Below are 21,478 nucleotides of genomic sequence, written 5' to 3'. Positions count from 1 at the left end.
CGATCAAAAAAAAAAAAAGCTAAATTAAGCTACGATCACAACAAAACTTTAGCTGATATAGTTAAAAATAAAATGTTTTTATCAATACAATCCTTATGGCCCTGTGTATGCTTAGGTTTTTTTTGTTGCAGGCTTGTTAGTGGTACAAGATTGGTCATCGTAATGGCACCACTAACGGTTTTGATTGACATCAAAACCTCTGTTTCAATTGGAATATTCTTAATCGCAAAGACAACTGTACATGGAAAACAAAGAAATTTTTTCTTAATCGCAATTATGTTTTTTTACATTATTACATTACCTACACAATTTGTTTTAGCTCATCTACCAATAGTATGTAGCACAATCACTAAAATACATGGAAGTTGCTAAAATAGATTTTAAAAAAACATGTAACTCACAAGAAGTCACTTATTCAATAAAAAATACAAACAAAGTCAATGCTATCAAAGCCTGCATGCTAATGATTCATTTAACAAGTTAATCAACAAGTAAAATCTAAAAACAAATACCATTTAACATTTATCATTTCCTTTATAACTTATAAAATCTTAAAATAGATAGCCAATTGAATTTAAATAATACAGTTAAGCATTTCATGTTAAGTAAAAATCCTTCTATGTTCCACATCACATTTATCATTAGTTAATAATATTCATTTCTGATATTAACAAGTTATGATTAGTTAAGTTATTCATTTCTTTTGTTTATTTTTGTCAACGCTTTGATATTCTAAATTTGAGAACAAACCATATAACTGCTTCTCGACCAAAAAAAAAAAAAAAACCATACAATTGCTTAATTTACAGGTCATTCTAAGAATAAGCTACGTTAATCTCTCAAGCCTGTGTGGAGGATAAACATCAGTTATTGGATTCTTGGAGCAACATACATAAACTTTACATATTATCAAACAAAAATTATCATATGTCTATCTTATTGCATGCATTTACTATGAATATAGATGTGATTTCTTCTACGGTGATGATTACAGTGTTTGAATTTTCGTTAAGCCAATTATACAATTAAATTTATCGACTTAAAATGTAAACGCATAACAAATACTACGAAGTTATAAACCATTGTAGTTTTTTTTCCAATACATTTCTATATTTTTTCATTGTGTAAATCATAATTTTTATGATTAATATAATTTCAGAAAATTAAAATCATATATTTAACATCAAATGTATTAAAAACATCCCGCGGCATCGCGCGATCTAACCTAGTACTTTCTAAAAGATCTATGATATGGGGATGCTATAAATTAAGTTTCAACCAAATACATTTTTAATTTCAAATTACCAATAAGCCATGATGTGCTTAGTTTGCAATTTTCTCTTACTAGTATTGGTGGTATAGTAAGTAACTAATATGAGATTCGTTATTTATAATTTAATAGTACTGTCAACTCTTTGCTATCATTTTGTTTCTGTATTCTAAGAAATCAACATATACCAAACAAATTATAAGTTTTTTCTGCTTATTTTAGAACTGGATAATAGATACCATCCATCCCCTGTTTTAGAAATCGCTAGGCGCTAGTCGGGCGGTCGGGCTGGGTCTAGCGCCTAGCGAGAAAATCGGAGATTAAACGAGGATTAATTGGATACTAGTTTTTGGGTTATTTTATTAAATTAATAGTAAATTAAAAATATATAGTACTAAATTTATGTATAATTATGTTTATGTGAAAAGAAAAATATCAAATAAAATATAAAATTATAGTATTTTCTTTAAAATTACCGTAAAAACATAAAAACGTAATTTTAAGAAAAAAAATTATGATTTTAATTAAAAGTTTGTACATTAGTTATTGTAAAACATCATAAACTCTTAATTTCAATGTTTAAATAATAAAAATATATATATATTTGGCTTCAAAAATAATTGGTATATACAAAATTATGCGGGAATTAATCGAATTAGACGGTATAATCGGATAATCGATGCTAGGCGGGAATTAGTCATTAATCGAGGTGGAAATGATGGAGCTACCGATTTTACGGAACGTAATCGGTGCTAGAAGGGATTTTTAAAACAGCGCATCCAACTAATAAATCTAGGAATGTATACTTTAGTTATTTATTAAAAAAGGTACACAAGTTTTGTGGGGAGTGCCAGAGTGTATGGATTACCAATAATTCATTAGGGATCGTTGTAGATCTGTCTCTCTCTATATACATTTATAATAGATTTTTGTATAATTTATGGAATCTTAAAATCGTGTGTTAGAAAAATAATTAATAAAAAAGTATAATGTGTTAGAAAAATATATGAAGTTTTTTTTTTTTTTTTGTCAAACAAAATATATGGAGTTCTATCACATATATTTGATATTTCGGACGTAAGATATGACGCAACTGACGAAATGGCTAGAGGGTCATTCACAGTTCACACGAAAGTACGTAGAGTTCATAACAAATTTGAATTTGATGACTGTCTTTTGCTATTATTGTCGGACACCCCTGACTGTGGAGCCGTTTCGAATATGACGATATTTTGCCATCATTTTCAGATACTGAAATTTTCTATTCCCGAGAAGATATTATATAAAAATAAAAGAAGTGGGACGAAAGCAAAAACAAAAGACCAATTACAATTCTAAAAACAGTGAAAAGTATATACAAAATCAATAAAATTTTTGGTATCATGACAAAAACATACTTTCAACACATTCTTTCAATTTCATGATGTAAAGATTTCTCCCACCACAAAGTTAATTATTAGTATAAAAATGGTTCATCTTCCAACTAAATCTTCTAGATTAATACTTCCTGTCTCCATAGTTTGATGTTTAGTATATTTCATACATATTAAGGCAAAAGAAAGATAATCAATTCATTATATATTTTTTCTTTCAATTGGGTAAAGTTATACATTTTCTTCTCTTCTCTCTCACCTTTTTTATCTTTCAATTGGGTAATGAATTGATTATCTTTCTTTTCTTCTCTCACCTTTTTTATCTCTCCTACTTTTCTACTTTTTAGTCAAATAAATAATTAAAAAAGGAAAATATATACAAAAAATTTGAAAACATCAATATTTTAAGAACAAAGAAAATTTCCTAAAACATCAAATTATGAGGAACAGAAAAAGAGAGTATATTTTTGTTTTCTGAAAAAGTCAGAAGCGTGAACTAATAATCACTAGTAATTAAGAATATTCAGTGGCGGAAACAGAAAAATAATTTATAATAAGGATCACAAAAATCATAATGTGCAATGTTTCTGTATAAGTAATGATTAATGAATATGAGGAAAGTTCAATGTTTCTGCTTTCGTTAAATCAAACGCATATTCTATATAATGAAACACTCGTTGGACTTTGATCACTTTTCTCATTATTAAAACAAATCCATTACAATTCAAAAAATATATAGTAACTTTTGAAAGTATTTCTAAATTCTTTCATTAACTCAATAATCTCTAGATTATAATTTTTTTCAGGAATTCATATTTTTCATTAACTTTTTTTTCGTGTTGTAATTAACAAGAAATTCTTAACAAAGTTTCAAAACAAATAATTCTTAAATACATAACAAAAAAGGGTAATATTAGTGAATATCACAATTTTGGAAAGAAATTAAGTAAATACCACATTGTCAGAAAAGTTTGGTAACTACCATTTTCAAGAGAAGAAAAAGTCAAAACTGTCCTTAAACAAAAGACAAAAGTACAACAACGTATTGTTATTTGTGAAAAAAACATGTGAGTTAATAAAAATATCAGCATATACTAAAGCAAAAAGCGTATCATTAAAAAAAAGTGTTTTCATATTAAAAATCGTGTTTTCAAACGAAAGCATATGTAATCTTCATAAATAACGTGTAATTTAAGAAAATAGATTACTAAAGAGAGATATATTATGTTGTTACGTGTAATTTGATAAAGTAGCGTGTTGCCACGTGTAATTCGATAAAATAGCGTGTTACAAAACCAAAATGTCATGAATTAAATCAAAAATACACGACGACGGAAATTGAAATCCAAAGACATATAGTGAGATATCTTCTGCAATTTGAAGGAGAAAAACCAAAAAGAATAAATAAGCTGGAAAATGAAGAATTGATGTTGTTTGATGTGTTTGTAAAGTCAATTGTGAAAGAAGAAAAAGCCAGTGAGAGAGCATGAGGGAAGAGAAGAGAGAGAAAAAGTAATAGAGAAAGTTGAGTGGATATGAGAGCATGAGGGAAGAGAAGAGAGAGAAAGAGTAATAGAGAAAGCTGAAAGAGAGAGAGAGAGTGCATGAAGGGAGAGAGAGTTTGTTATTTATGTGAAAAAAATGACATGATATTTAAAAAAACATGTAATATATGAAATGGGTATAAGTGTAATTGTATTTGAAGAAAGAGTACTCTCTCACAAACACTTGTATAATTGTGTTATTTTCTTAATTATGTTTTGTTTTTGTGGTATCTAGTGCATATTCTCCAAAAAAATATAGTAAAAGAAGAGCAAAGTAAGTGTTACATTTGGAACCGCTGGTTCCCTGAAGATCGTTTTTCCGGCCAAAATCCTACTTCAGCTAAGGCTGAAAGTGGTTCCCATCGTCCCCCACCCTTCCCTCCGGACCCCCCTGACCAAAATCCTCTTGCTTCCCTCTATGATTTTCCCCCTTTATCCCCCAACTCTCCCTCCCTTTCTTCCCTTGATTATATCGCCTCCGAGCGAGTGATCCTAGCTCTCCCAGCGCATCATAAGTCCACTCCTGTAGTTGTCAACCCTCAGGCCCAGGCAATTCTCAATGCATACAATCAAACTTTAACCACAAACCTTAGATCTGAAAAACCCTACTACAGTGTCCAAAGCAAGTACTATAGCTCAAACTAACGGACTGCTTCCTTGTCCAACACCGAAGGTTAACCGTATCCTCCTAAGCACTGCCCAATCTACACTTCCTTCTCCTATCCCGACTATCAACCACCCTAACGTTTCTTTGCAACCAACCCATTCTATGCGAAAGTCACTGTTACCAGACCTAACACTGCTCAATCTACCCTTCCTTCTCCTATCCGGACTATCCTGATAGATCCTGCTGATGCTACTCCAGTGGTAACTACCCTTCTGGTACCTCCTCCTCCTCTCCCCACTCCGCAAACCCATCCCCCTCCCAGTCGAAGTGTAAATTCTTTGGCACAACGACTCAAAAAAGAAGCAGATAAATCTCTCTCCCGGCTAGCTCTTGTTGACTACTCACCGGAAGGGAAGCCTCGAATAGTCATCCCTGATTCGGTTTTTCATGAGGGTGCTGAAATTCACAGAGACTTCATTATTGGTATGTTCAAAGGCAGATTGCCAACATTTAAGCATATACAAAGTGTCCTCGGTCACATGTGGGGCAGAGGCCAAAGGTTGGAAATTCACCTTAATCATTCAAATAACTCGATCTTATTTCGACTACCAAACGAGTACATACGTACCAAGGTGTTAGAGAAGAAGATGTGGTACATTGGTGAATGTATGTTCTTGGTGGCTCAGTGGGATTCCTCTGGAGGGGACAAACCTGACATAAATGCAATGCCTATCTGGGCTCACCTTAAAGGTATGCCTTTCGACCTGATGCACAGAAAATGCATTAGTCTTGTGGCGGGTCTGGTTGGAGAGCCAAAGGAAATAGATGAATTCACCAGGAATCTTGTCAGTTTAACTGAAGCGCATGTAAAACTAGAACGAAACCTGACGGAGCTTCTACCTTCAAGCGTGGAGATTGTTCGTGAGAATGGTGAAGTAATCACAGTAGTTGTTGAGTACCCGTGGATCCAATCTACTTGCACAAAATGCAGCGAAATTGGATATGTCGTCAGGTACTGCCCTTCTGCAACTACTCCTTTGACCCCAGCTCGAAGTAAACCTGCAAATCTAACCAGAAAAAAGCTAGTATCACAAAGTCCTGCACCTAAAAATGATCAAGTACAGGAGCAGAGTACCTTAGTACCTGAGGGACCTAACTCATCCTCTTCTTGCCTTAAAGTTTCTCCTCTGGGGCCTGAGCTACCTGTTCTGCAACAAAAACCACCAATCAACCCCCGCCATACCTCAGTAAACAAAACATCAACAAAAACCATCACTACCTGCTCTAGTGGACCGCTGCTTGACCCCCTCTCTTGCTACTTCAAACTCTTTTGATGTTTTAGCTACCAATCAACCCCCCCTGATCCCTCACCTCTAATAGTCAACCCTCACACATCTTCATTCCCCCCCCCCCCCAACTACACCACCCTCATCCCCTCCCATTAATCATGCGCCCCGTCTGATATGGAAATTGAAGTTTCTGTCCCCCTATGTCAAGCATAAGTAACTCGGAGACTCTCCGACTATTGGGAGAGAATCCAATTTGTTCCTAACCACCTCCCTTGTCCCATGTATATACAACAGTTTTTTTGGAATGTTCGAGGACTTAATGACTCGGATAAGCATTGGCCTTTTGCTAACTGGCTGTTTATTAACAAGCCTCTTTTTGGTGCCATACTAAAAACCCATATAAAAGAACCAAGCTTGAACCGTGTCATGAATCTTTCCTGTCCTAGCTGGCAGTTTACATCGAACCACAACTCAGACGCTGATGGCAGGATCGTCCTAATCTGGAGGTCGCCTGCATCAGTAACTGTTCTTCATCAGTCTCGCTACATGATCACCAATGAAGTCACAATTCAAGGGGGGTCAAAGATTCTTTTTCACAACAATTTATGCACCAAATGAAAGTGACAAATGTACTGACCTTTGGTGTGAAGTAATTGACCTCTAGCAGCGGTTGCAGTTAGACTCACTTCCCTGGAGGGTAGTAGGAGACTTCAACCAAATTATCCATCTTGGGGAGCACTCTAGTGCAAGTGTCAACCATTTAACTTCGCGAATGACAGAACTGCGGGATTGTCTTCTACAACTTGAGCGGTTTGATGTGCGCTATGAAGGACCCTTTTTCACCTGGTCAAACAAAAATCCTTCAAACCCTATTGCCAAAAAGCTTGACAGATTACTTGTGAGCAACCCTTGGATCGCTTCTTACCCTAACACTATAGCCTCCTTCCTTTCACCTGTCTTCTCGGACCACACGCCGTGCCTTCCAAACCTTGATGCAACCCTCCCTTCTTTTGGTACCAAACCTTTTAAGTTCTTCAACTTCCTAACCACCCACCCGCTTTTCATCCAAACGATGGAAACCAATTGAATTCTGGCTGGAAACACAAATCAACGGGAAATATGTTTGTTAACTCTCAGTGCAAAACATAAAACACTCAAAAGAGAGCTAAAAACACTATCGAGAGAGAACTTTCAGATATACAAAACAGAGTGAGATAGAGTAACTTGTTGCTTCAATCTGTGCAGGTACAAGCTATATCAAGTCCGTCGGCTCTTTATCAAGAAGAGAAAGACCTGCACACCAAACTTTTCTCAAGAGAGTGGAAGAAGCATACTTTCGACAAAGATCTTGCATTAACTGGCTTAAAGAGGGAGATTTGAATACAGCTTACTTTCATCGTATCACTAGGATTCATAATGCTTTCAATGCCATCAGATCCTTCTCTATCTCTTCGGGAACCATTATTGATGATCTAGTGGAAATGAGTAGACTGGCTGGCTGTTAGTCATTTTGAATCTCTCCTTGGTCCAGCTTTCATGCATCCCCTCTCCATTGGCCCTTCATGGATTCAAAGCATTATAACTTACCGTTGTCCTTCTGAATTAAAACTATCAATGGTAAGACTGCCTACTATTGATGATATATCAAAGGTAATGTTTAAGCTAAATGCCAACAAGGCACCATGACCGGATGTATTTACTTTTTCTTTCTACAAAGCCGCCGGGGGTATTCTAGGTTCCGAAGTCACCACAAGCATTTTGAAGTTCTTTCAAACATCTTTCCTGCCTTCAGCGATTAATGCCACAACTCTTGCTTTGATTCCAAAGTTTCCTAGAGCCTCTCTTATTTCAGACTTTCGGCCAATATCCTGCCTAAATACCTGTACAAGGTAGTTTCCAAGCTATTGGTAGCAAGACTCAAGCCTGCCCTCCCTGATTTGGTCCAGCGGAATCAAACTGCGTTCATTAAAGGAAGACTATTAGTTGAGAATTCAATGCTTGCAGCGGAACTTGTAAATGGTTATCAGCGAGAAAAAGGCCCCAAACGGATAACAATGAAGGTTGATATAGCAAAAGCTTTTGATACTATCCGATGGGAGTTTATTTTTAGTTGCCTAAGGGGAATAGAGGTTCCTGAACTCTACCTTCAATGGCTTAGAGCATGTCTTTGCACTCCTTCCTTCTCGGTTGGCTTCAATGGGCGAGTACATGGATATTTTAAAAGTAGAAGGGGGCTCAGGCAGGGTGATCCGCTATCTCCCAACCTCTTTGTCCTTGCTCTAAACTGTCTTTCAGCCATGTTAGATAAAGCTGCAGAAGAGGTGAAATTAAAGTATCGCTACAAGTGTCGTGGCTTAAAGCTTACTCACTTATGTTTTGCAGACGACTTGTTAATTTTTGTTGATGGATCCTTAGCCTCGGTTCAAACGGTTCTCACCATCTTAAAGGAATTTGAAGCTGCCTCTGGTCTGGCTATTAGTCTCCCAAAAACAAGTTTCTTCTCCTCAGGGCTATCTCAACCTGAAATAGACCAGATCAAACACGAAACATGGGTTATTCATGGACACCTACCGATCCGCTATCTGGGTATACCTCTCTGTACTAAAAAACTTACCTTATTGGACTGCGCCCCACTGATCCAGAAAGTTAAGAATAGCTTAAATGCCTGGTCTGCGAAATCCCTCTCTTTTGCGGAAAGGTTACAACTCCTTCACACTGTCATTGCTGGCTTAACTAATTTCTGGTGTTCAGCTTTTCTCTTGCCAAAGAAATGCATTGACACCTTGAATTCTCTAACTGGAGTTTTCTTGTGGAAAGGAACTACAAAGGGTCATCACTCGGCTCGAGTGGCTTGGGATACTATAACAACTGAAAAATCAGAAGGTGGCTTGGGTGTCTGTGACTTGCGGAAATGGAATACAACGTGTATGATAAAACTTATCTGGCTGCTAGTCTTCAGGACAGGATCGGTGTGGGTTGCTTGGTTTAAATCGGCTGTTCTTTCTGGTGACCTCAGTAACTTCTGGACTCGGAAGCCAACCACTAAGTTCTCCTGGCTAACAAACAAGCTCTTAAAGCTCCAGGAAGAGATTTATCCTTGGATTAAGATGAAGGTGGGAAATGGAAGAAGGTGTAGGTTCTGGAGTGATCACTAGTGTAGTCTTGGACGGTTGTCGACTTACCTAAACAATGAAGGACCTCTGGGAATCTCGCAAGGATCAACCATTGCAGACCTATGACGTCACGGCTCATGGAGGGTACCGCCTGCAAGAGCAGAACAACATGTCAACTATCACATCGAGCTAGCTACTTTGCGGTTAACAAACGAAGAGGATACGTATATATGGTGGATAAATGATCAACTACGAGATGGTCGATCGACTGGAAAAATCTACACTTCCCTAAAAGAAACCTTACCTAAGGTTCCATGGTATAGGATCGTTTGGTATACTAAAGGAATCCCAAAGCATAAATTCCTCACCTGACTCTTTGTTTTGAACAGATGTCCAACACGGGACAGACTTTGATCTTGGGGTCTATCGGTAGATCCGTCTTGCCTACTATGCGGCTCGAATGATGAGAGTTGCGATCACCTTTTCTTTGACTGTCCTTTCAGTTGGACCATCTGGAACCTCATCACGAACCATTGCTCCTTCTTCCCTTTGCGTTCTTGGTCAGGTTGCCTTCAGGGACTCATTAACTTCCAAGGGTCTCGAGATGCCAAGATCCTCGTCCTCACCGCTTGGCAAGCTACGATCTACAACTTATGGACGGAAAGGAATCACCGCTTCCATCGGAATAGCTTCAGGTCCAACGAACTTTTTGTCAAACAGATTGACTCTCTTGTGCGAAACAGAACACTAAGCTTCTGTGACTCCAACCCGACCCTATCCTCCAACATGCTTCTACTCTGGTTCACAGGAGCTTAGCAAGAGGAAGAAAAACCCTAATCGCCGCTTGCTCCTTTCTTTTCTCCTTCTCGATCTCGTTTCATCGCCAATCATTGATGGCAGCGTGGGGTGGGTTTGAATTGGTTTTACTGCCTAACCGTTTTTTTAGTTCTGATTTAACTATTCAGTTCAAGTCTGGTTTTATTTTAACTATGGGTTTAGTTTGGTTCAGTTAATTTTCTACTTTTTCTAATTGGGTTTTGGCTATGTAAAACTTTTGTTTCATGGTTTGTAATTTGAATGCCTCTTAACAAAAGAAAAAAAAAATGTTACATTTGGAATTGTATTTGGAAGACTTAGTTTCTTCCGTCTTTCATTTGGAGTTTTGGACTTTAGATTGGACGAAGATCCATATCAAAAATTTTCGTCTTTTTCCTTAATAGGAAAATAGAGTTTTTTTTCGCAAGATAACTCCGGGAACGGTTGTGGAGTAGTTTTTACAATTTTGTCAGAGAACCCTCTGGCTCAAACTGAAGGTTTCAGTTTTCATAGAAAAAGAACTCTGAAGCTGTAATCAGAGAGTCAAATTATACAAATGGCCTCTTATAATTGAATCTATGGGTTCTTTCTTTTTGTTTCTGTTGTCAGAAGACTGAACTTATCTCACAAGTTGGTGACAGAGGATGAACTTTGGAGCTGCCTCTTGACAAGATTGGTGTAAATTCCATTAAGGCTGAGAAGCTCATCATGAGTGCCTTTCTCAGCCACTTCACCATCTGATATAACCGCCACACAATCTGCAGTCTTAACTGTTGATAACCTATGAGCTATCACCAACACTGTTCTTCCTGCCATTAACGAGTCCATCGCATCCTGCAAACAGATACAGAACATTAGGATATGAGTAGTTTGTTTTTGTTTTTTTAGTCTTTTTGAGTTTTGATTTCAGTGTTCTGTTTTGTTACCTGAACAAGATATTCACTTTCTGCGTCGAGTGCACTTGTTGCTTCATCAAGAAGCAAAACACTTGGGTTTGTAAGAAGCGCCCTTGCGATTGCAATCCTTTGCTTCTGTCCTCCTGAGAGCCGTAATCCTCGTTCTCCAACAACGGTTTTATACTTATCCGGGAATGCTTCAATGAACTCGTGTGCATTCGCCATTTTCTGTCACAACATTTCATTTTGATCCCAATCAGAATGTGTGTTCAGTTCATGAATAGCCTTGTGTGCCAATGAGCACACCAAAAATGGAGAAAGAAAGAGACTTGAGATGTGCTTACCGCGGCATTTTCTACATCGGAAAGACTAGCTTCACCGTCAAATCCATATGCAATGTTCTCTTCCACTGAACAGTTGAAAAGAATAGGTTCCTGGCTTACAATGCTGATCTGAAATGAATACAATCCAGGGTAAGAAAAAGTCCAAATTTGGGTTCTACCAAATATGCATAAACATGAAAAAGAATTGTTTACCTGTTTGTGAAGGTACTGATGAGATATTTCCATCAAAGAAACTCCATTAAGCAAGATCTTTCCCTTGAGAGGATCATAGAATCTCTCAATCAAATTGGCTATGGTTGTCTGCACATAGCAAATGAAAGATATGAAAAACATTCAATGGACCTTGCGAGAGAAGTGGCTCTCGTTATGAACTTACTTTTCCTCCACCACTTGGTCCTACAAGTGCAACTTTTGAACCTGGTGTCAACCTCAACGATATTCCCTGCAAAAGTTTGAGTGTTTAAGCGATGGTTAGAACTGTAACAGCTCTACAAATCCAGTTATCATCCTCAAACATATATAGTCATGGTTCAAGAATCTGTTATATTGTAACTATGGAGTCAAAACACTTACAAAAGCCAAACCTTTATCAACCAAACTTTTAGTCATACTAATTGTTTATGAGTTGAAGGATACAAGTTTCTTCTGAAAATATTATGATCTAACCCGTGATATATAAACAAAAGTACAAAAAACGATTTAGTGTTACCTTGAGTATCATGTGACTAGGCCGAGAAGGATAAGCAAACCAGACATCATTTAATTCCACATCTCCATCAGGATTACTGCAATCATAATAATATCTCCATCAGAATATAAACTGATCCCGTTCTTACAATAAGGAGTATGAGAGCAAAATCTTACCCGACGGGACACTTATCCCCTGAACTTGGCATGCTAGAAACACGGTCTAAGATCTGAAAAACACGTCTACTAGCACCTGCAGCTTTCATGGCAGTTGTGTACAAACTCGACAAAGAAGATACCGATGAACCAACTGTCAGAACAATATCTTAGTTTAATACAACAGTTCTCTCAAAAATCTCAGATCAAGAAACATGAATGCAAATGAAACCTGTGAGGCTATAAAGAATGAAGGAAGTGAGTGCTCCAACGGTCATGGAACCATATATTGTCAAGTATGCTCCATAACTAACAACCGTAATAACAGATAATGTGAAAGCTGCGTTTAGTCCACCGAAGAACAGCCCAACAAGTACCTAAATCATCCCAAAATATATCTTCTCAAAATACATCAAAAAATTTAAATTTGATGCGATGTGTTTCGTCCACAAAAACTTACAGCTTGTTTGAGTCCTAGCTTCAGCGTCTCATCGACTTTCTCGGAATATTGTGATACCATATAGCTTTCTTTCGCAAATGATCTAACAGTTCGGATTGCACCAAAAGATTCCTAAAATAGTACATATTGATCCAATCAATCTAAAATAATGAACTGAGAAAATAAACATTGATAAGCCTCTGTATAAAAAAAGCAGAGTTAAAACCTCAGCAATTGATGCAGCAACAGCAGCTGCAGCTTGAGTTGTGTGTGAAAGTTCACGGAGATAGCGGCCGAACTGTTTCACAGCAACTGAAATTACCGGAACTACTACTAGTGCCAACACTAAAAGCATGATTGATGAAAAAGAAGATATGTAAGTATACTCCATCTATTAGTATCAAAACTGAAAAAGACATGAGAAGCTTCTTACATGTTAATTTCCAAGATGATGTAAACATGAAACCAACTCCAATAAACGCAGTTGTTACATTACGAAGAGCTTCAGAAAGATTTGTAGTAGCAGCGTTTTTTATGATTTGTGTGTCTTCGGATAGTCTACTTAAGAGTTCTCCAGTTTTTGTTACATCATAAAACGCTATTTCCTGTTAAGCAGAGAACAACAAAACATCTTTGTCGATCAAGTTCTTGTAGAGTTAGTTCATAAGCAATTAAAAGTCACAAACAATGCATGAACGACTAAATTAAAAAAATGAAGGAGAAAGCAAATCATAAAAAATCTTGAAAAATGGTTTACCTGATGCATTAGGTGTTTAAACAAATCTTTTCTCAGTCGAGCCACAACTCTTTCGCTAGCAGAGTTAAACAGCCACGCTCGCAAAGCCGTGCATACCGATCTAAAGAAACACAGTTATAGAAAAAGAAGTATGACTTAGACAAAACCAAAACTCTAAAGATGAAAGAGGGGACTAATGAAATACTTTGAAAATGCAAATTACCCGATTACAACGATAAGCAAAATGATCACTACGGAGTTTCTAACAGCGATCAAGGATTCAGTTTGCTTCTCAGGCGTCTTGACATCTCTTGATACAATGTCTATAATCATCCCACCAAACTTTGGCTACATAACATAAAAAGTTCAGCTTTCTTTGTTCAGACGATTCCAGTTCAGAGATCAACTAAGATAAAATAGATAGGAAGTTGGAGATCAAAGAGATGAGACATACAACGAGGAGATTAGTAGTTGAACCTATCAACAAAGCAATGGTACCAATTACTAGCTTTCCCGCATCTGGCTTTGCCTGCAACCAAAGTATTTTGAGTATTGATGTATCTTTACATAAGAGTGCTATACTATACACTTATAACAAAAAATCACTCACCAACGCAAAGACTCTACCAAATCCAACATTTGCTGCCTGAAAAAACCAAAATAAGATACTTATCACTTCTATACATGAAATGCTTCTGTAAAAAACAGTACAAACAAATACCTCAACTGCACCATGCTCAAGATCATTTGTACCATTTTCGCTTTCATTCGCTTTCGTTTTATCCTGCATACGAGTGCCATGTAAACAAACTAACAACTAGAAAACTTTGTAAACAAGATTTTCACTGAAACATGAGAACTCTTTTATTTGGCTAAATCTAAATCAAGAATCAAACTTTAAGAATTATTTCTTCCAGTTGTAACAATCCAATGATTGAAATCAAATGATCAATTGGTCAAGTGAGAACCATATACTTCAAATACTAACCACACTCTCTTGGATTTGAACTTGTAATTTCAATTCACATGACACTGGAAACAGAACCCGTCACCACAATTAAGAACTTTCTGATAAATTTCCAAAACCTAGGAGATGAAAGGTCCAAACTTTACATCGATCATGAAACTTTACAAAAGCAAGAATCATCAGACATGAGAGTATGAGAGTGAGAAAGAAGAAAGGGTTAATGGAATGAACCTGATTCTGCAACAGAGGATCTCTGTAGCTACTACTTTTACTTGACCCACCAGTCAAGAGTCTCTTGTTGCCCATCTCAAACGATAGAGAAAAAGGCTCAACCTTTTTGTTTTGGCTTATATTTTTCTAAGCCATGAAAAAAAAACGAATTGGTGTTTTTGTTCTTTCCACAAGTTGGTTTCTTCTTCTTCCTGGTAATTTTGGGAATAAAGAGTATTTATTAATATAATTTTTTTTATTAAATGAAATCTGCTTTAAAGTTATTGTCAAGAGTCAAGACTTTAGTTGGTAAGCGCAAACATAATCAATTACTTTTTCAATATTTATAATTTTTTTTTTCAGTGTAGGTGATTTTTTTTTTCAGTGTAGGTGATTGTTTACAGGAAAATGGCGTTTTTCATAACGAAAAATGTTAAAAAAAATATTACGAAAATTTTAAATTTAATGTTATTTAAAACATAAATTTTATAGTACATAATTTTTATCATCAACTATTGTTGATATATTTTTTTTTTTTTTTTTTTTTTTTTTTTTCAACCAAACATTAATCAAATTAAAAAATAACTCCAAGATTGGTTGCCCAAACCGGAGGAAAAGAGTTTACAAAGGAAATTTCAGAGGAAAGCAATCTTGAAGAACGGGCTAGACAATCTGCCCTTACATTGAGCTCTCTAGAGATCCTGATCAGGGAGAACGAGGAAAAGCATGGTCTGAGCACAAGAAACTCCTCTAACAGGTTCGAAAAAGATGGCCAATCGTCAGGCGTCTGCACCATCGCCACCAATTCTGCACAGTCTGTCTCAAAGCTTTGACATCCAACTCCAGCCGCCAAGAGTGACTCCATAGCCCAAATCAAGGCTTGTAGCTCTGCATGTAAGGATGTAGGACCGCATCTCTGACTCCGTGCTCCCAAAAGGAGAGTCGCATCATCATCACTACAACACCACCATCCTAGACCCTGCATAGCATCTGACCCTTTCCAAGAACCATCAATCTGACATCGAGGAAACGCTCCCCTATCCTCCACCAGAGGCGTAGTATGCAAATACCTATCCGAATAGGATTTTGCTTCTTCCCATAGTAATTTATCATTATTCGCCTGGTGTAGAATTTCCGTCGGCTCGGCCTGTAACCCCTGAAAAACTTTTTTATTCCTATCTTTCCATAATGTCCAAAGTATCCAAGGAAGACGATTAGCTACATCCGAATCCCCCGACTGAGAGGCTGCCCGCCAAAAAATAAAGTCTAAATTTGCATAAATTGAAGCAAATGGAAAGCCATCGGGGACTAACGAAACTAGGGACAACTCCCAAACATCGAGCGAGCGAGGGCACTCAAAGAGAGCATGATTGATAGTTTCTGGTGCAGCCCCACACCGTTTGCAGAGTGTATCACACCGGATACCCCTATACGCAAGTCGTTCGAGCACTGGGAGGGTGCCCGACGCAATCTGCCAGAAAAAATGTTGGACCTTTGGGGGAACATCCAGCTTCCACACCTGGGCCCTGAGGGCCATACATGTTGGTCCGTATTCGACTTCCGTCATCAGTTCTCTGGCTAATCTATAACCTGATTTAACCGTATACTTCCCTGACTTGGTAAAATGCCATACTAACCGATCCCGTTGCTGGACCTTACTGACCGACATACGCCGAATAATCGGTATATCCCCCGGATCCAGAAACTCTTCTAGAGTAGGCAAGTGCCAATCCTTCGTGACAGGATTAATTAAGTGGTTCACCATCAAGCTCGGTAACCAGAGTCGTCCCCGACCATTGGCAGGACGTGGTCTAATATCCGGAATCCATGGATCTCTCCAAACCGAAATAGAACTACCCGAACCTACCGCCCATCGCGCTCCATATTCCACTAAATCTTTCGTTGAAAAAATACTCCTCCAGGCAAAGGAGGGATTAGAAGGTTTTTTGGCCATAAGCGGGTGTTTATTGCTAAAATATCGGCCTTTCAAAACCCTCGCCATTAATGACGTCGGGTGTTGAATTAAACGCCAATACTGTTTTGCTAACATAGCATCATTAAATTGTTCCAAGGCTCTGAAACCTAGACCCCCATCACACTTATCCTTACATAGTTTATCCCAAGCCACCCAATGTAAACCATGAGCCTTATCGTTGGATTTCCACCAAAAAGTGGAAATAGCACTCGTTAATTTAGATGTCAACTCTTGCGGCAATTTGTAGCAGGACATCACATGCGTGGGAAGTGCCAAAGCCACCGATTTAATCATAATCTCCTTACCACCTTTTGATAAAAGCTTTGCATTCCAACCATTGACACGATCATCCAATCGATCCTTGACATATCCAAAAACCTTATTTTTTGAACCCTGGAGGCTTTCAGGAATGCCCAAATAAGATCCCATACCTCCCTCTTTGGTAATACCAATAACTGACTTCAACTGATCCCTTATCTCAGTAGGAACCTTCTTGCCAAACATTATAGATGATTTCTCTAAATTAACCTCTTGTCCTGAGGCTTTGCCGTAATTCCTGATAATTTCCATGACCGTCTGACATTCTGTCGCCTCTGCTTTACAGAAGAAAAGACTGTCATCAGCAAACAACAAATGCGAAATGGTAGGACTATCCCGGGCGATTGTGATACCCGTTACCTTTTTCTCCCGTTCTGCCTTTTTGATATTCGCTATCAGAACCTCTGTACAGAGTATAAACAAGTACGGTGACAACGGGTCCCCCTGACGAAGACCCCGCTGTGGTTTAATAAAACCCCGGGGTTGACCATTAAGAAGAACTTGATACGACACCGAAGATACACACCACATGATCCAAGAGATCCAATTCCGATCAAACCCTAACTTAACCATGACTGCCTCTAAAAAAGCCCATTCTACACGGTCATAAGCCTTACTCATATCCGTTTTGAAAGCCAGAAATTCCGACTTGCACCTATTATTAGTATTTAACCCATGAAACATCTCCTGCGCAACCAATATATTATCCGTTATTAAACGACCCGAAACAAAAGCCGACTGAGTTTCGGAAACCAAAGATGGGAGAAACCGCTTAAGCCGAAAACACAGGATCTTAGAAATAATTTTATAGCTCACATTACAAAGACTTATCGGCCTAAACTCCGCCATCCGCTGCGGACGATCAACTTTAGGAATAAGACAAATATTCGTCTCATTTAAACACGGGTCAAAACGTCCTGAACGGAAAAACTCTCTGACTAGAGCCACTAAATCCCCTTTTAAGGAAGACCAGAATCGTTGAAAAAACAAGGCCGTCATACCATCAGGTCCTGGTGTCTTCTCCGGGTGCATAGCAAACAGAGCTTTCCGAACTTCGGCTTCAGAAATATCCCGAATTAGATCTCTATTCATAGTATCCGATATTAAAGGGGTAACCTCCTGTAACATCTCTGACACACCTTGAGCATCTGAATTCCTAAAAAGGTCCTCAAAATATTTTGTAGCAATATTCTCCATACCTGAAGCCGATTCATTCCATACATTATCTGTATCAAAAAGACCAATGATCCTATTTCTTACCCGACGCTGTTTAGTAGAAGCTTGGAAAAATTTTGTATTCTTATCCCCAACCCTTAACCAGAACTTCCTACTCTTTTGTTGCCAATATAACTCCTCATCCCGATATGCTTCTTTTAATTTCCTCTCTATACCTCGAATTTCCTCCTGAGAAATTGAATCATCCATTTTCGCCTCCTGTAACGCCGCCTTTAAGGACGAAATGAGTCTTGGGCCAGAAAAAATATTATTCTTTCTCCACCAAGAAATCGAATTCCTGCAATTCTTTATTTTATCCACAAAGCCCGTAGGCCGGAAATTTATAGTACGATTCCAACCTGACTCAACTGCCCCGGATAATCCATCCTTCCCCAACCAGCATTTGTCAAAACGGAATTGCCGATTCCGTTTTATATGTGTCTTCAGACAAGTTGCCAAAATTGGACAATGATCAGAACCAATCATATCCAAATAGTCTACCTTGGAATTCGGGAAAAAACCTTGCCAGTCCTCATTACCCAAAGCACGATCTAACCGGCACCGAACAACCTGGTTATTGCACCGATTACCCCTCCATGATAAATGCTCACCATAACAAGGAAACTCTAACATCCCACAATGTCGGATCATGGAATTAAAAGGCACAAAAGAAGAGGCTGGACGCAAAGCACCTCCCCTTTTCTCATGATTACCACTCAATTCATTGAAATCACCAATCATAAACCACGGATCAACACGGAAAGACCCGATATCCGATAATTTATCCCATACTTTTACTCGATTTTGGGGGACCGGATCCCCATAAATAAAAGACATATAAACTAATTGTTGGCCAAAGAAAGCTTGTACATCTATAATGCGATCACAATCATAAAGAACTGAGAGTTTTATTTCATCTTTGTAAAATAATGCTAAACCACCACTTGTCCCGCAGGGTTCAACAGTATACAAATTATTAAAACCAAACTTATTCTGAAACTTTTGCAAATAAGAAAAACATTTCTTAGTTTCTGATAAAAATAAAATGTCTGGTCGATGTTGCTTCCATAAATCACCCAAATACTTCTCTGTCAGATCAACCCCAATGCCCTGACAGTTCCAACTCAGGATCTTCACGTGTGCGCCGGTGGTTTCGGGAGAGCCACCGTCCCTTTCTTGACTTGACGACTACCATCCGCTGGTTTACCTCTCAAGGGAATATCTTGCCTCCCCTGACTCTTCTGTTTTTTTCCTGCACCTGCAGGTTTAGATAACGCCTTAGCCAATAACCGTTTCCCCGGAGAAGCCAAAGTCCTAACAACATTTTTAGCAACTATTCCTGAACCACTAACACCCTTTCTAACATTAGGCCTATTAAGTCTCACCCTATGTATTACCGGATCCACTAGCTTAACATCAGCCAAAGCGTTATTAACAAGACCCAAAACCGAATCCGGCAAGACTAAAACAGGAGGTTTACCTTGTGAATCACCAGTCATATCCGACTGTGAATCCGTACCCTGCTCGGTGAGAGTGTCGTCCTCCTTACCCAACTCAGTATCAGGTATAACCGCATCATCACCTTCGGGATATTCTCCCTCCTCCAACAAGTCATCATTCTCCTCCATAAAGCCAGTCTCCTCTCCCTCCTTGACCAATCCGGTGAGAGTCTCTTCCGGAGCAACCGTAACAGCCTGAGAAGTGGAACCTCTCCCAACCGCATCCTCTTCCTCTTGGGATCTCTTTGCAACAGCATTCTGTTTCACCGCGCTCCCCTGTTTGACCTTATACAACGGTTTTGGCCACACAGGTCCCATACCCTTTCGATTCAGATTGAAGGAAGGAACCTGTCCCTCTAACTCACCACTTAGCATCTGCGAACCTCTCTGTCCACCAGAGCCACTAGACTCCACAGCTGTAAACTGTTTTTTCTGTCCCCACGTTGAACCTTGGAACCTTTCTTGATATCGGGAACCATAAGCACCCCCATCTCCGTGCATACCCTCGTGACCCTGGAAATCCAAAGCCCTCTTAACATGCTTCCTTGGTTTCTCCCAACCACCTTCACTTTTGAATCCCCCTTGCTTACCCTGAAGATGATGTTTCAGAACAAACCGTTTATCCACTTGCTGTTCCGCGACCTGCTCCCCCGCTCCCTTCTTCAATTCTGGGCACTCACGCACATCATGAGTTAGACGAGAACAATGCTCACAAAAACCTGTCAGCTTCTCATACTCAAGGGAGACAATAACCTCATCTCCAAACTCAAAGGGAACAACCATCTTGAAAAGGAGAGGATTAAAGCCATTAACAGTCACACAGAAACTTCCAGTCTCCTCATCAATCTCCCTGAGAATACCCACCTTCTTACCTATTGCTCTCAAAGTCGCTTCTTCCCAAAGATGCATGGGAATACCCGTTACCTTAACCCAAAAGTTGATTGCGGAGGGATAAGTAGATGATATGATAGGCTCCCATTTCACCAACGCGAGCATCCACCCATCAAAATGGTATGGACCGTTCATCAGCACCGCCTGCAGTTCCTCTTCAGCCTCAAAATTAAACTGAAATAAGCCCTGACCCAAGTCTGCTCCTACCACCTTGTCCTCCAGCTTCCAAATCTTCGGTAGATTAGCCACCAAAGACTCCATTTGCTGAACACTTGGATTCATCAAACGCCCAATAAGAGTCAGTGAGAATTGTTGTATTCTCTGAGCCAAAACCGAATTAGCGATCCTCACTGTCTCCGTACGGACCAACGGAGCTTTGCCTTTGTTGAGTGCTAACTGAGACATGATAGACCACCAACGACACAACCAAAACTCCTTGAGGTCTGAAAAACACGACACCGCAAGACACAATTCTCTCAGAAAATCAGACAAATCGCCCACTGAAGAAAGAATGATCCAGCAGTTATAAAACCACCCTATCAAACTGAGCTCGCGGATAAATACCACTTGAACAAAACACCCATTGTCAAGGGATAGACAAAATCTGTCCGAAATTGATATCTCAGAGAACATCACAAAACATTCCAGAATCACCAATACAAGATCGTAACGAGATACCCATCTGACAAACCAAGGAAAGAGAATTGATCTCATACCATAATTAACATACCAATGAATCCTCCCGATAGTATATTCAGATGGAGCCTCAATCAACATGATATGAAAATCTCGACAATGTATAACAAGCAAAATCAATCGCCATGCAATCCGGAAGCAAATCCTATCGCACTCGCAATCAACCCGAATCGAATCAACCTCAATAAAACCAACCCGATACAAATCCTCAATCCACCCGTACCGTATCGAATCCTCAATCAGCCCGATAAGATTCGATCCAACTCGATCCCCACCATAGAGAAAGAGATCCCGTAAGTCCCGAGTGAACCCAGACCAAATCGAAGACAGATTTCCGATCCATCTCCGAGATCCAAACGTAACCAGAGCACACGAAAGACCAATCTTCCGCCTCTCAACAGCACTGAACCAAAGCATATCAAACCCTAGATCGAATC

The 21,478-nt window shown here is 38.8% G+C and overlaps 3 protein-coding genes across 3 annotated transcripts; 1 reads left to right on the top strand and 2 right to left on the bottom strand.

The window, feature by feature from the left end:
* The first annotated feature begins 6,855 nt into the window (after positions 1-6,855).
* Positions 6,856-9,947, top strand: LOC147937276 (uncharacterized). The gene is made up of 5 exons (XM_087468729.1): positions 6,856-7,096; positions 7,329-7,568; positions 7,615-7,733; positions 7,973-9,196; positions 9,630-9,947. Exons 1-5 carry the CDS (start codon positions 6,856-6,858, stop codon positions 9,945-9,947), a joined length of 2,142 nt encoding a protein of 713 aa, XP_087324855.1.
* A 438-nt stretch (positions 9,948-10,385) lies between these two features.
* Positions 10,386-14,724, bottom strand: LOC104719566 (ABC transporter B family member 27). The gene is made up of 17 exons (XM_010437507.3): positions 14,469-14,724; positions 13,992-14,054; positions 13,881-13,916; positions 13,725-13,799; positions 13,494-13,618; positions 13,292-13,391; positions 12,968-13,139; positions 12,761-12,879; positions 12,556-12,666; positions 12,328-12,472; positions 12,117-12,249; positions 11,962-12,037; positions 11,629-11,694; positions 11,445-11,552; positions 11,253-11,360; positions 10,939-11,136; positions 10,386-10,846 (listed from the first exon to the last, which is right to left on the bottom strand). The coding sequence occupies exons 1-17, from the start codon at positions 14,541-14,543 to the stop codon at positions 10,637-10,639; spliced, it is 1,920 nt and encodes a 639-aa protein (XP_010435809.2). The 5' UTR covers positions 14,544-14,724; the 3' UTR covers positions 10,386-10,636.
* Positions 14,725-18,844: 4,120 nt separating this feature from the next.
* LOC147937275 (uncharacterized) lies at positions 18,845-21,478 on the bottom strand. Its single transcript, XM_087467952.1, has 2 exons — positions 19,436-21,478; positions 18,845-19,213 (listed from the first exon to the last, which is right to left on the bottom strand). Exons 1-2 carry the CDS (start codon positions 21,456-21,458, stop codon positions 19,089-19,091), a joined length of 2,148 nt encoding a protein of 715 aa, XP_087324078.1. The 5' UTR covers positions 21,459-21,478; the 3' UTR covers positions 18,845-19,088.

The sequence above is a fragment of the Camelina sativa genome, chromosome 10 (genome assembly GCF_030686135.1).
Source record: "Camelina sativa cultivar CO46 ecotype springtype chromosome 10, ASM3068613v1".
Classification (NCBI taxonomy): domain Eukaryota; kingdom Viridiplantae; phylum Streptophyta; class Magnoliopsida; order Brassicales; family Brassicaceae; genus Camelina; species Camelina sativa.
Note: the sequence above shows the minus strand (reverse complement) of the source record. Positions and strands in the feature narration are given on the sequence as shown.

Excerpts from the sequence above, each read along its gene's own strand:
- LOC147937276 (XM_087468729.1), top strand. The coding sequence starts at position 6,856 with ATGACAGAACTGCGGGATTGTCTTCTACAACTTGAGCGGTTTGATGTG. Across the intron at positions 7,569-7,614 it reads TGATGATCTAGTGGAAATGA|CTTTCATGCATCCCCTCTCC; the intron begins GTAGACTGGCTG and ends TCCTTGGTCCAG. Across the intron at positions 9,197-9,629 it reads ATCCTTGGATTAAGATGAAG|ATCCGTCTTGCCTACTATGC; the intron begins GTGGGAAATGGA and ends GTCTATCGGTAG.
- LOC104719566 (XM_010437507.3), bottom strand. The coding sequence starts at position 14,543 with ATGGGCAACAAGAGACTCTTGACTGGTGGGTCAAGTAAAAGTAGTAGC. Across the intron at positions 13,800-13,880 it reads TTGGTAGAGTCTTTGCGTTG|GCAAAGCCAGATGCGGGAAA; the intron begins GTGAGTGATTTT and ends CTTTGGTTGCAG. Across the intron at positions 11,361-11,444 it reads ATCAGTACCTTCACAAACAG|ATCAGCATTGTAAGCCAGGA; the intron begins GTAAACAATTCT and ends TATTCATTTCAG.
- LOC147937275 (XM_087467952.1), bottom strand. The coding sequence starts at position 21,458 with ATGCTTTGGTTCAGTGCTGTTGAGAGGCGGAAGATTGGTCTTTCGTGT. Across the intron at positions 19,214-19,435 it reads TATGACTGGTGATTCACAAG|GTGCAGGAAAAAAACAGAAG; the intron begins GTAAACCTCCTG and ends CTAAACCTGCAG.